The following is a 14901-nucleotide window of genomic DNA, read 5'->3' on the forward strand; positions in this document are numbered from 1 at the left end:
TCTCCCAATCTCCAAACCTGTATTTTTTCAACACTACACACAGCCTTCTTCCTTCCTCTAGAAAAAGAAAGTGTGTTCTTGCTTATAAAGACACATATAAAATAATTTATTCATAATCCTCCATTATAACCTGCTTATATTTTCAGTATATTGTTAAAATGACTTGAAATAATCCAATGAGACTAGCAAAAGTTATTGCACAAGACTTGTCTCAAATTTCATTTTAAATTGTACTTAACCTAATTATAAAAGATAAGAAAGCTTTTTTTTTTTTTTTTTTTAACTGACTTGGAAGAAAAACAAGTTAGTTTAAAAAAAAAAAAAGTATATGAGAAACCGTGGAATCAGCTTTGGATTTGGGAAACTTGCCTCCCATGCTTCAGTCCCTCTTAATGAGGACTAGCCCTGGATATATGGGATTAGCTTCTCTCCTCCCCTGTCCCATTACTGCTATAAACAATGTCACCAGATATTCCAGAAGTTAAGTTTTTTCATTGTCAATTATTTGTTTTCAAAATAAAGGCAGATTTGGACATTGATTAGTTTAGATGTTTTTCTCATACTCTTCAAAAAAATAGCTTTTGAGATAGAATTCATATACTATAAAACTTACCCGTTTAAAGTGTACGATTAAGTGTTTTTTAATATATTCACAAAGCTGTACAACATCACCACTATCTAATTCTAGAATATTCTCACCATCCAAAAAGAAACATATTAATTACCAGTCACCCATCATTCCCTCTTCCCCCAGCCGCTGGCAGCCACTAATCTATTTTCCTTCTGCATGGATTTGCCTATTCCGGACATTTCATAGAAATGGAGTTACACAACGTGTGGACTTGTGTGTCTGGCTTCCTCCACTTTAGCCTAACGTGTTTAAGGTTCATCCATGTTGTAGCAAACGTGAGTACTTCATTTTTATAGCCAAGTGAGATCCCATTGTGTAGATGTACCACACGTTGTTTACCCAGTCAGCAGTTGACAGATTAAATACCTTGGCACGCACTCATAATTATAAAAATCAGAGCATCTAGAAGTGTGAGCATACCGTCAGAAGTGTCCGTCTGTGGAGTGTAGCCTTCTGAAAGGTTGAAGGTCCCATTGTCAGTCCAGGAGACCTCGGACACGTCTGTGTCAGACACAGACAACTCTTTGGCGGCAACGGTCAGGCTAATCTGTGTTAATATAAATACCAGTGACACATTTCAAACTTCTGTGGGGAATCTTTTGAAACATTTTCCTTTCCATATTGTTCAATCATCTTAGAGAAACAGGAGGAGTCTATTAAGAATATCATTCCAGTTTTGGTACATTTAGATAAATTTACAGTCAAACCACACAGGAACAAATTGAAAACTGAACAAAAAATACCTTAGGACAGAGAGCTGAGAAGTCTAATTCACTGTCATCTTTGTGACCTTTTTCTTTATCTGCTTCTGTTGGGAAAAAATTTGGAAGCTTTCAGTTTCCTGGCCAGCTTAGACAGCGTGTATTTTACCCATTATATATCCTTACCCCACCTTCCTCATATTCTCCAACGCCTCCACGTAATTAAATGTTTGCACATAACAAGGTCCACGGATTTGCAACTGTGTGGTTTCCGAGGGAAATGGTCCATATCAGTGGTCCTCATGGTGTGGCCCCTGGACCAGAAGCATCACATCACTGGGAAACTGTTAGAAAGGCAAATCCCCGGGCCCTCCCCTAGACCAGCTGAATCAGGAACTCGGGGGTATGGGCCCCGCAATCGAAGCTGTAATAAGCTCTTGAGACAATTCCGATGCTCCCTCTTGTTTGAGAATCTATAAGGTCACAGGCCAAGTGAAAAAGTGAAAAAGGAGCACATTAGTCTTCCCCCTATTTTCTTTTCCTTCCCCTGTTCTACTGGCCCCCTCTTACAGGGCTCCCACACACAGCCCTACTACCTGTGTCATTTGTTATTTGCAACCTTCCACTCCCAAAGAAAACGATTTAGAGAAAATAAATAATAAGTAGCAAATACAGAAGTGTTAAAGCCTTTTCTCTCTCCCCTGACAATTTGGATTAAAAAGTCGATTTGTTGTATGTTTGAGAAAAGCATAAAAGCCTAAAATAGGAAAAAGCTATGTTACTTTGGGGGGATTTCCTCCTGTAATAGTATGTGGTGAAAGGCTAAAACACCCTGAAATATATTAAAGGTGATTTCATAATAAATAGCCAGCCGATGTCTCATCTCATGCGTGGAATCTAAAATTGAAACATTACCTACCAGCTCTCTCACGTTTCTTCTGGTTAATATATTCTCTGATTCCAAAATCTAGTTTCAGCAGAAATGACTTGATTTTGTTGTATATTTTTTGTCCAATATCATTACACTTAAACAGTGGACACAGAAATGCACATAGTACTGCAAGATAAGGAGGAAGAGAGTTTAGGGAAAGTGACCTTACTTTCCAAAGGCTACATCTTAGTATGCCACAAAATTATTTCAGTTCCCTTACGGACAAATTGGTTGTTTTTTCCTTAGGGAAGTGCCTCTGTGAAATAAGTCCATAGTTCTTATTCTTCCCCCTGTATTGAAACCATTTTCTCCTATACACACACAACCCAACAGTCATGGTTTTCAAAGACTTGCAATTATATAACTCCATCCCTTCAATCCTCTTTTACTCTCAAAATTTATACAAAGGTTACGTGCTTTCCCGACAACAGTCCTGGATTAAAATATCAACTCTACTTATTTGTTAAATGATCATTTCTGCATAGAAAAGTTATTAACTATCTGTTAGTCTCTCGTCAGTAATATTGGAATAATAACATCATCTCTTGGGGTTACTGGGAAGAATAAATGAGATAAATACAGACCATCTGAATAATGCCTTGCCCGTATTAGACTCTCTTTACCTAGCTCTCTTCTCCTTTCCCTCCTAAACAAGGCAGATCAAGGGCTGATATTCCACATGAGTTCTACTTGGAGAATGGATGTGAGCTCTGACCATTGGCCTTTTGTGTGAGGCATTAGGAATACAAAAAGAAATGAAGATCAACACAGGGAATGCATTGTATTCCCTACTGTTTATTTCTCTGCTGTTGTCAGGACACGTGCCCATTTACCTTTTAAATAGGAGTTGCAAACTCAAGTATCTCTAGAAGACAAGGAGGTATATGTAAATTTTAAAGGCTGGTGCAAGAAAACTAGGGAAATATGAGGATTAGCTGGGTGGAGAGCGACTGCCCCATCTAAAGGTGGCAGGGCCAGATCTTTATATTTTTCAGGAGAAGCAGGAAATCGAAACTTTTTTACAGGACTTTTGAGTTACAATTGACATACAATAAATTGCACATATTTAAAGTGTACAATTTGATGTTTTGACATATGCATACAACTAAGAAACTGTCATCATGATAAAGATAGTGCCCATACCACCCCCAAAAGTTTCCTCATGTTTCTCTTAATCCCTCCTCCGGTCTTTCCCTGCCCTACCCGCCTCATCCCCAGGCAACCATTTATGTGCTTTGTCACTAAAGATTAGTTTGAATTATATATAAATGGAATCATACAGTATGTACTCTTTTTTTACCTGGCTTCTACCACTCAAATCTAATTATTTTGAGATTTATCCAGACTGTTGGCATACATCACTTTTTTAGTGCTGGGTAGTAATCCATTGTATGGATGTACCACAGTTTGTTTAGCCATCTATTTGTTGATGGACATATGAATTGTCTTCTGTTTTTGGCTAACACAAATAAAGCCACTATGAACATTTGTGGACAAGTCTTTGTATAGGTGTATGCTTTCACTTCTCTTGGGAAAACACCTAGCTGTGGAATGCCTCGGTCACATAGTAGCTTTTAAAAAACTACCAAACTGTAATCCAAAGTGGTTGTACCATTCTACCTACTCACCAACAGTGAGTGAGAATTCTAGCTGCTCCAGATCCTGGCTAACACTTGATATAGTCCGTATTTTTTATTTCAGCCGTTTTGGTGGAGGTATAATGGTGTCTCACTGTGGTTTTAATTATACTTTGAGCCGCAGATCATGCACAACGGCAAAAGTATTCATGTATTTGTGAGGGGTGGAGAGTAGAGCTTGTTTACAGCTTTACTGACATAAGTTAAAATAAAATGAATCACTTATAACCTTGCTTTTTGACAGCTATTCTTATAATTTTGAAATAGCAACATGTCTCTAGAAAAAGGAGAAACTTTGTACAGCAGGAAATTAAAGAATAATCAACTTGCTTTATAATCAAGAACACATCCCTCCTCTTCTAAACTGTGGAACGTCTTGTAGACCATTAAATGATACCATGTGTGTCACATCAATTAGACAAATGCTCTACCATACTTACACAGTAGATAGCTCAGTATAACCCCAGGAATGTAACTTCCCAAGATCGTAAAAAAGGTGCATACACTGCAGACCAGGAGACAAAACTAAAAATAATAGAAGTAACATGTGACAGTTGTACATAACATCAAGATACTTTAGAGCACAGGATACACAAAATTATTGATCTATATGCCATCTATCATGTTATGGCAAATGTTTTTCAAACAGTGTTCTTTGCACTTAGATCTGACTAATGACTGCTGTGTTCAACCAGCCTTAGCCCACTTTAACATTAAGCGATAATCATTTTGAAGGTTCCAGAAGCTAACCTCTGGCACAGAGAACAACATCTCCCATTAATCATGCCTGCAGCTGTATTATCAGATGCAAGAGACCTGAAGAATAGTATGGACCCAGAAACTTGTTTTACTCAGGGTCACTCGCTGAAAACAATGCAGCCCAGTAATGAAATCTGTAGGTTCAAACTGTTTCTATAAATCCACAGAAATTCATAAACACAGCAAAACATGTTATAGAAATTAGACGTATTTACATAAATATAACAGTAATTCGCACAGCTGATAAGCAGCCGCGATAAATCGACTGGCCATTACTATCCTCCTTCCTAACCATATCTGTTCGGCGAATGAAACTAAATTTCACCAGTGAAATTCGATTATTTTCTTTCTGTCAGTTGAAGCCAAAAGAATCTTGGTTGTTTTAAGTAAGTAAAACATCAAAACAGAAAAATTCTCCCATAAAGTCTTCACTTCTTTTTCACACTCTGTTATTTAAAATAAACTATCTTACTTCTTTGCTTTACCTTTAAATTATGGTACTAAGTTTCACTGATCAGCCAAGAAAATTCATTAAGGGAATTTCAAAAAGACACACAAGGAAAGGATACAAAACTCTGATCAATAACTGATTAAGAGAAACAGCAAGGGGGTCTAAAATTCAGATTAACTTTGATTTTTCATTCTTGGCACAGGGTTAACAAATTCACTAGTCAAAAGGAAAACAAAATTAAGAGCTGTTTCTCAAACATCAGGGATCCTTGAAGAATATGGAATTCTAATAGCAAAATGGAAGAGGAAAGACCATAAAAGTTAAAAGAACAAATAAAAGCATTACTATATCCAGAATTCAGTTTCGCAAAGGGATTTCATATTATCCACTAAATTTGTAGCATCGTTATCTTAGGTTAATTGACTTGGGGTATATTAATGCAATCCAGTGTAGAAGTTTAAGTTCAGAATCTTCTAAAAATGTGTTTAATCATCTCAGTAAAATCAGCATCAAATACACAAGTCACCCCACCCCGCTACCATGTTGATATCTATTCTAAAAATCACCTTCAGTGATTAAAATAATTGATCCATATACAACGCTGCAACTTTAGTATGCTCAAAATGTGTCCGAATATAGTTCTGTTACTCATTGAAGTTAGATTTCCTGTAACACGGTACAAAGAGAGGGATTTTAAATGAAGACATTCCTAGGTTCTTCCTTCCAACTACAGGTGGACATTCGTTTCTATAGCCCTGGAAGGGAAGGGGTCTATTGATGGTTCTGTAGCTCACCCGTGCTGTCAAGATACAGTGGAAGCTGTCTCTACACATAAAAACCCTATAGTGGGCATTTCTTGTAACCCCTTTCAAACCACTCAACTCTCTCCTCGTGGTTTTTCATCTTTGTTGGAAAAATACTCATTCCATTTATATAATCACTGTGGATGTTTCTGCCAAAGATTTTCTTTCTTAAGTAAATCACACCAGAATCTCCACTTTTTAGACTGAAAGTGAGACTCAGTTACCTCCCAAAACACCCTCAAAGGGCTATGTGTTCCTTTGACTTGAGAACCAGCCTAGATAATATAAACTGAAATTCTTAATAACACGTTTTTATCCTTGGTCTGGCTGAGAGGACAAATCATCATTCATTTTAGTTAATAAGCTACATAAATATGGATAAAAGAGAAATCCAATCCAATTTCAAAATATAAGGTTAAGGATTTTCTAGTGCTAACAACACTAACATTTCTGAACCTTGCTAATGTCAGTTTTTTGGCACGTGTTCCTAGTGTATATATTCAGAATTGGAGAATCCTTACAGGCTAATAAAATAGGTTAATTCATTTGTTTCCAAGTTTATTTCACATTTTAAAGCACACACATCATTCTCCTTTTCTGGAAAACTTGCCTTGCCAGGGCTCTGCTGTTTAAATACAGACATTTCTTGAAGAAATAGGCTGAAATTCATCCATGATTCTGCAAGACAGTGGCTGAGCCTGGGTCTTTCATCTGGTTTGGAATTGATAACTTCCCAGCTAAAGAGAGAAAAAGAAAACAAAAACTTTTAACTGAACTTTGGACGATTCACTCAACTTTTATTGCTTTAGCAGATATTCATTGAGCACCTCCTAGTGGCCACACTCTCTGGAAAAGCCATGTGAATTCAGAGATGAACAAGTCAGACACCTGTCTAAGGAAGTTCACAGGCCAAGGCAAGCAACGAGCTCCACGATTGTCTGGTCACAATGAAGGAAAAGTTTAGGGTGGAGGCTTTGGGACATCTTCTCTGAAGATGTCACTTTTATGCTATGATCTGGATTTGCACTATTTACCATAAAGGCTTGGAAGGGCTCCGGACAGAACAATGTACAGCATATGCAAGAGGTCCTGTTGTGAGAAGGAGCTAAAGCACCATTGGTCCCAGTATGGCTGCAGTAGAGCGAACCAGAGAATAGCATTGCAGGGAGCTGGCATGGTAGGAAGAAACCTGATCATACAGGGCCTTGTGGGATTGTTAGAAATGTTTTAAACCTTAAAGGTAGTTAAAGCCACAGTACCTTTAAAGAAACCTTGGCTTTAATCTTATCATTATCCCCATCATCAACACGAACAAAGCATTTTCAGTCCACAGTGGATCCTTGTATATAATGCTGCAGTTAATCCATGTATGTATAATTTATTGTTGGCCCTTCGTATCTGTGGTTCCTCTGCATCCACAAATTTAGCCAACGACAGACCCTGTTGCACTGTAGAATTTACTACTGAAAAACATCCTCTCTAAGTGGACCCATGCAGTTCAAACCCGGGTTGTTCAAGGGCCAACTGTATACTATGTTGGTCAACTCAGTAGAAAACTGTCAAACTCAACAGGATCTCACAACACCCCGTATTTGTCTAGAGTATCTTTTCCCGATCATCATCATAGAATGTGTTGAATGTGGTGTGTGTGCCAGGCACGTGCTGTGGGTCCCCGCCTTCATTTTCCCACAGGAATGGTAGTGAGCTAAAAACTAGTAACAATCGCTCCAGGAAGAAGGCATGCAAATACTGGGCATTTCCAGAAGTTACAATGCCATCAAGTTCAAATCCCACTCTTGCAATCCTAACTCATCACATAAATATACCAGCTCAAACAAGCTCTATTAAGGGCACCCAAATTCATTTATTACACAGATAATTTTCAACAAATGTTTCTAGTAGAGGACACATTGTTAGTGAAGTGTCATCTGAGCTATGACTGCAAGGGTGTCAGGGTGAGACTGATCTCTGGATTCAACTCCAGTAGCCCTGTGACAAATTAAAACTACTTTGGCCCTTGGATGCTCAATTACCCAGAAATTGTGTACATTTAGATTCTGTTTCTTTTTAATAAACTTTCGAATCAACATCAAGGAAATTGTAAATTAAATAATACAATTTCCCTTTATAATATAAATTTTAAGTTATATTTAAACGAGTACAATAGCATTAAAAAAAAAAAAAAAAAAAAAAAGTAGTTCTTGTCCTTCCTCTTTGTTCTATGAGCCTCAACCAATGCTCTGCCAGAGAGTCACCGAGCTGCCCGGTGTCCAGGCTGATGCTACTCCACGAGGTAGACATTTGCCAAATGATTTCCCGACTGTTGTAAGCAATGAACTTTTGGGGACGTTTAGCTATCAGTTTATGCCTTCATTAACTCTTCCCACGCTCGAACCACTGAGCAAGCCTGTTTACACTGGTGACCAAATCTAGCACTATGCGTATCCTACGAATGATTCCAGACCTATTAAAAGAAACACTAAGTTTTTATGTTACATATAGTGGCCACTATCTGTAACAAAATCTTGCCAGTATGTCAGCTTAATGGGAAAAGATTTTGTACAGGAGAATAAAAACTGAAATTGAACTGTGGCTTCCTTTCTAGAAAAACATAGGCTTGTTACAAATTGGCAAGGGTAGGCTACTCTACTGCTCAGTGTATGACATAAATACAGATTTTAATTTCTGCTCTCTATGCATACTGAGTAGTATTTAAGGATTTGGTTAACCTGTCTGGCAAATGTAATTCTAACAAAAATCAACGAAAAACTTATAATGGAACTGTTTATTATTATTTTAACAATTCCAATGGAATGGGTGAACAGTTTGTATTTTGAAGCAACTTTAAAATATACTTCCATTAGGATAATGAACAAATAAAGTGAGTTGTGTTCAAAAATGAAAGATGGGCTTCCCTGGTGGCGCAATGGTTAAGAATTCACCTGCCAATGCAGGCGACATGGGTTTGAGCCCTGGTCCAGGAAGATCCCACATGCGGCGGAGCAACTAAGCCTGTGCGCCACAACTACTTAGCCTGCACTCTAGAGCCCGCGAGCCACAACTACTGAGCCCACATGCCACAACTACTGAAGCCCGCACGCCTAGACTCTGTGCTCTGCAACAAGAGAAGCCACCGCAATGAGAAGCCCACACACCGCAACGAAGAGTAGCCCCTGCTCGCCGCAACTAGAGAAAGCCCGCGCGCAGCAACGAAGACCCAACGCAGCCAAAAATAAATAAATAAAAATAATAAAGTTCCCTTAAAATAAAAAAAAGAAAGATGGAATGGATATGAAGGAACTCAAACCCCATGTTTATACCTGAACCTCAGGATCATAATATTGAGAAAAACATCACAGAGGTATATACACAACATGATTTCATTTATATAAAGCTCAGAATCACATTAAGCTAACAGTTATTTAAGCAAGGAAATGATTAAAAAAAAAACAAGATTCAAAAAAAAAAAACAAGATTCAGGAGAGGGGATACCTAAGATGGGGGTGTGTAGGGAATGAGACTTGAGATGGCAAGTGGGAGCTTCTTGGGTATTTGTCATGTTCTATATCTTCATTTAGGTGCTGGGTACACAAGAATCGATGTATTTCTGTTCTTAAAGCTATACATGTACACACATATGGCCTTGATTTAAAATTCCTGGATACTTAAATGTATAATCATTCTTTTTATTTAATGAGTAACATTCTTACACGAGTATATCCCACTTCACATCCTATAGTCAAAATACAGGTGTTACCTCCTGTGACAGTACTTTGGGACAATAAATTCCATTGTTACTTATATTTATTTTTAACAAAATCGCCTTAGGGAGTTCCCTGGTGGTCTAGTGGTTAGGACTCAGCACTTCCACTGCCGTGGCCCGGGTTCAATCCCTGGTTGGGGAACTGAAATCCCACAAGCCGTATGGCATGGCCAAAATTTTTAAAAATCGCCTTGAACAATTCTAATGATATCTGAATTACTGTTACCATCACAAACAGAAATGAGAAATGCATCATGTAAATCATGAAAATATTATCTAACCAAATGGGTTTTGGGAAGAGTAGTAAATGTCTGAGATAAAATAATTGTGTAGATTGTCCTGAATAAAATTTAATGGAAATATGTATGATTTAAGAAGGAAATCCGAATTCAAGGGCAAAGAAGAGGTGTCACTCTACATGTACACTCTAAATAAAACATGCACCTAGCCATCACTCTCTGGGAGTTTCATAATAGTTTTAAATTGTCCAGTGACTAATTCTGAGGACCAGTGGAACATACATTTCTAATGTCTTCCATTATATACAGTCTACCATTAATTTATGTCACCACAGTTCAGTTTAGGTAATACAGTTACATAATATATTTGAATAATGCAGTTATGTAATTTAGAAAAAGATGGGCCAATTGATGTCAACTTTTCAAATTCCCTTCTTTTATAGACAAGGAAAGTGAAACCCACATTTTCTCAGCTAGTTCAGGGCAGAGCCTGACTGGAGGCTCCTGATTTCCAACGCGGTTCTCTTCCCTTTAAAACATGTGCCCTCTGCAAGGGAAGAACAAATTCAGTGACACCTTGGAAGAGGCCACATCTTGTAATTTAGAACAAGAAGGAACATGTGATGCTCCTCCTCACTCTTTCCTAGAGTCAGGAGGAATGAGGTGTGATTGACCAGGATAAACACGGCATCATTTAAGACCTACCCATCCCAGAAAAAAAGAGAACCTCCTGTGCAGAATCCAAATATTTATTGGGAAGTAAGATGCATACTTGATGGTTGGTCAACGATTAATACAAGTGACATCTGCACGTGTACACACACACACACAACACACACACACACACACACACACACACACACACACACACACACACACACAGGCTCTGAGTTGCTCCATAATAAAACTCTAGGTTTTCCTAGAGAGCCTTATCTGGAAAACACATAATCAGAGAAAGGATCTCCTGTGAATACTGGACGATGCTAGGGAAACAGATCTTTCACATGGTGTGTGGCTGTCTTCCCACCATCCTTGGCGCTGATCAACGTGCAACGAAAGGCCCAACAAACAGAAAAGGAGGCTGAAAAACAGTGTGAATCTTTACCAAGTTCTTCACCAAAGAGTGTAAGTCTTCTATGATGGAAGCTCATTCAAGGGAGAAAATTAGCTACCAATGGCTTCAGCATGAATATTCCAGGGCTTAGTTTTTTTCTTCCATAGTTTCAGAGAGAACATGCATTTTCCAGGTTCAAAGGGAAGTAAGGTCCTTTTGTGGGTCTGTCTGTCCTTCTTTCTTTCCTTCCCTTCTCCCTACCCTTGCTTGCTTCCTTCCTTCCAGCTAGTTTTCTCTCTCCTTCCTCCCTCCCTCCAGCCAGGAGGTAAGGACCTCTTAAGAGTCCCTCCCTCATGACCACCAGCTCCAACTTCCCAGACTCTCCAAGAATCGAGAAGCCACACCTCCCAGCCTTCCCACGGCCATGGCATCTTTCACGTGGGCTCTGCCCAAGGATCTGCAGCTGTGCAGAGCTTGCCAGAAAAGCTACCAAACTGAGGCCCTGGCAGATTCCGTTTAGTTACATTCTCCTTCTTAAGAGAAACTAGACAGACAGATTTTTGACAAAAGACACTCTGCATGGTCAAGATAAGCAGCTGTTTACTGAAGAACCGAGATGGTTCCACCAGTCCGAGACGTTCTAAGGGAATAAGAATTAGAGAGATAGCTCCTCAGACAAGCAGCCTCCCTTTGGCACAGAAGGGAGCTCTGCTTCCCAGGAGAATCCGAAGCCAACACCCCTTCCTTCTGCCTCCATAACCCTACTAGAATACAATTAGGCATAGACGTTAGATGTGGCCAAAGTAATCTCGTTAGGCAGTTCCCACTTGGGAAGTGTGTGTGAACCCCAGGGCACTGTTTCAATAGCAGCTGTCATGGCCTCACTCCAGAAACTCTGATGGAACAGGCCTGGGGTGACCTCAGAAATCTGCCTTTTGAATTAGTGTCCCAGGTGATTCTGAGGCACGTGTTTCTTATCCTAAGAGTTACAATAAGAAATACCCAGTGAGAAAGTATCAGGCCGCAGAGCAGGCACCTGGGTGCCCCCAGGTGGGTCCTGGCCACTACCTGAGTTGAGCAGCAGAAGTGAGAGTCCAAAGGGGCTGGAGTTGGAGGGACAGAGTGTGGGAGGTAGAGCCTGCACAGAGAACACGGGCCACCTGAGGGGTCCCCTGGACCCTCCAGCTGAGGACGCACGTGTGAGGAACAAGGCATGGGAAAGGATGAGAGGGAACAGCGTCCTGTGCTCACAGGGCTGGGAAGGATGCCTGGAAATCCTTCCCACCGACTAGACTGGAAAGCCTCAAAATTCACACGTCGGGTAGAGTACTCACAAGGGTCCTACCTCAGCGGCAGAGAATAATGAGCCCTAGACTGAATGCTGCTGTGGTCCTAACACGTCTTAAAAGCAACGTCCAAAAGGATCCAACTGATTTTAAGTAATTTAACTGTGTGACACATAGGAATAAAAAGTGGTGAGTTTTGTTATGAACCAAATAACCCACACGGTCAAACTGAGATCTGAATGATTTCTAAAATTTTTCTTTCATACCTATCTTTTTTTTTTTAGTTGAGTTTTCATTTATTTATATATAACATAGGAACTTACAAAAATGAAATTTTAAAAAGTATGTCATTTACAATATCATCAAAAAAACACCAAATTCCTAGGAATAAATGTTACTAAAGATGTATAAATCTCTACCCTAAAAACTACAAAACATTATTAAGAAAAACTAAAGAAGACCTTAGTAAATGGAGGTATATGTTCAAGGAGTAGACATATTGGCATATTGTAAATATATCAATTCTCCCCAATTGGACCTACAAATTCAAAATCTCATCAGAACTTATAATGCCAATCGGCTGCCTAATCCTAAAATTTAAATGGGAATTTAAAGTACCAAGAACAGCCAAGGAAATCTTGAAGAAGATAAACAAAGCTGCAGACATACGCTACCATATTTCAAGCCCTATTATAAGCGCTATTGAATACACAAACACACACACACACACACGTATGAACAACACATAACTATAATTTTGTTTTTCTTGTATCTTTTGTGTATAGTTTTTAGCGTAGAGGGTTATGCATCCTTTAAGACATTTGTTCCTAGAAATCTGATGGGTTTTGATGCTATCAAAAATGATGTACTCCTTTAATATATGCATAGTGATTTCCTTGCACAGTATTTATGCAAGAAAATAGCAAACTAATCATGATAATGAATGATGACACTGTATAGTTCAGTGGGTAAAGAATTTTTTATTAACCTTTTTTTTTCACTGACGTATAGTTAATTTACAATGTTGTGTCAGTTTCAGGTGTACAGCAAAGTACCTTTCTTTTACACGATTGTGTACCTTCTTTCTTTACAAATCTACTTAACAAAAACAGTCTTTAAGTGTTATATTAAAAGACAAGTTAGCCTTTGCACGGTTTACGGGCGCCATGCGTGAACCTTGGATGCACTTGGTTTTCAGGGTGCAGCACACAGCTCTCTCCGTTAGGGGGCTCTGTGAGACTAAGAAATGGGACACTCGGTTGCTCTTTAAAATCAGACGGTAATTCTGGAGGAGAGAACACGTGCCAGCAGCCTGCTACATCTCTTTCACCCCAAGCGTCTTCGAGCACAACCAAAAATTATGCTGAAATAAATGAATCCTGGCAGAGGACAAATAATGTGTCTCAGTGTCATTTCCCGTCCGTTCATTTCAATCACCATGCACTGAGCACGGCTGTCTGTCTGTCACCAGTCCCGCCTCAGGGATTTCGCGATGACTAAGGCACAGCCTCTACCAGTGAGCGACCCCAAAGTGATTTCTCTCTCGCTCACGTTATATATGAAACTCACGTTTACAAAATGACATTTCATTGAATCTAGGGGCTGTTGGGGGGAAAAAACATTCAAACACTAAGCTGGGGCTTGGATACATGAGGAGAGCCTGTTGAATATAAGATACTCTCTTTTCATTATTGTACACTTTACAGGATAATAAATCTTTTTAGCTTATACTAGTCAACCTAAAAGTCAGAAGGTATTTTTATAACTGAAAGTAATTTTTCAAAGCAAAAAAAGGGATTTTTTAATATATCAAAGCTCAAATCCTTTCACATATTTCTGGAGCTTTAGATTTGAGGAGATGATTACCAACAAGAGACAGGAATCGTGGAGCAGATGGAGAGAGAGAGAAGGACGAGCTTGAGGTGGAGGTAGAGGGCACAAACGAACCCTGATGGTCGGGTTTGAGCTCCTGGGTTCTGCTGAGCCCAAAACAAATTCAAACGTGGACATCCCCTTTGTGGAGCCCATTCCCTTTTTCACCTTAAGCTGATTTCAGTTTGGTTTCTGGCATTTGCAATACAAAATAAAGTGCTACATTTTTCCAGGGAGGGGGTGGGCAATGCAGAACTGTAGAATATATTTTAAATTGTAAGGTAGAAACAACTATTCAAAAGAGTTATGGAATAAGATTCCACAGAGATCAGCATGACAATTTATTTACTTTTTTTGTTTGTTTGTTTTTAGTACCTGAATGGTTTCGTTTGTTACTTTTTTCACTTTATTTTTTAATTTTTATTGAAGTATAGTTGATGTACAATATTATATGTTACAGGGGTACAATATAGTGATTCCCAATTTTTAAAGGTTATACTCCATTTATAGTTCTTATAAAATATTGGCTATAGTTCCTGTGTTGTTCAATATATCCTTGTAGCTTATGTTATACCAAACAGTTTGTGCCTCTTACTCCCCTCCCCCATATCGCCCCTCCCCCCCGACTGGTAACCACTAGTTTGTTCTCTACATCTGTGAATCTGTTTCATTTTTGTCATAGTCACTAGTTTATTGTATTTTTTATATTCCACATATGAGAACACATAGTATTTGTCTTTCTCTGTCTGACTTATTTCACTTAGCATAATACCC

General features: G+C 38.9%; 1 protein-coding gene across 2 annotated transcripts in view; it reads right to left on the bottom strand.

Annotated features, from left to right (window-relative positions):
• Positions 1 to 14901, bottom strand: part of RETREG1 (reticulophagy regulator 1) — a 126526-nt gene that overhangs the window by 3648 nt on the left and 107977 nt on the right. For both annotated transcript variants that reach the window (XM_057539160.1, XM_007188242.3), the window contains 5 exons: positions 6524 to 6650; positions 4341 to 4425; positions 2252 to 2389; positions 1375 to 1439; positions 1052 to 1178 (listed from right to left, as the gene is read on the bottom strand). In XM_057539160.1, the coding sequence (XP_057395143.1) occupies positions 1052 to 1178; positions 1375 to 1439; positions 2252 to 2389; positions 4341 to 4425; positions 6524 to 6650 (542 nt within the window). The remainder of the gene's footprint in view (positions 1 to 1051; positions 1179 to 1374; positions 1440 to 2251; positions 2390 to 4340; positions 4426 to 6523; positions 6651 to 14901) is intronic.

This window comes from Balaenoptera acutorostrata, chromosome 2, assembly GCF_949987535.1.
Source record: "Balaenoptera acutorostrata chromosome 2, mBalAcu1.1, whole genome shotgun sequence".
Classification (NCBI taxonomy): Eukaryota; Metazoa; Chordata; class Mammalia; order Artiodactyla; family Balaenopteridae; genus Balaenoptera; species Balaenoptera acutorostrata.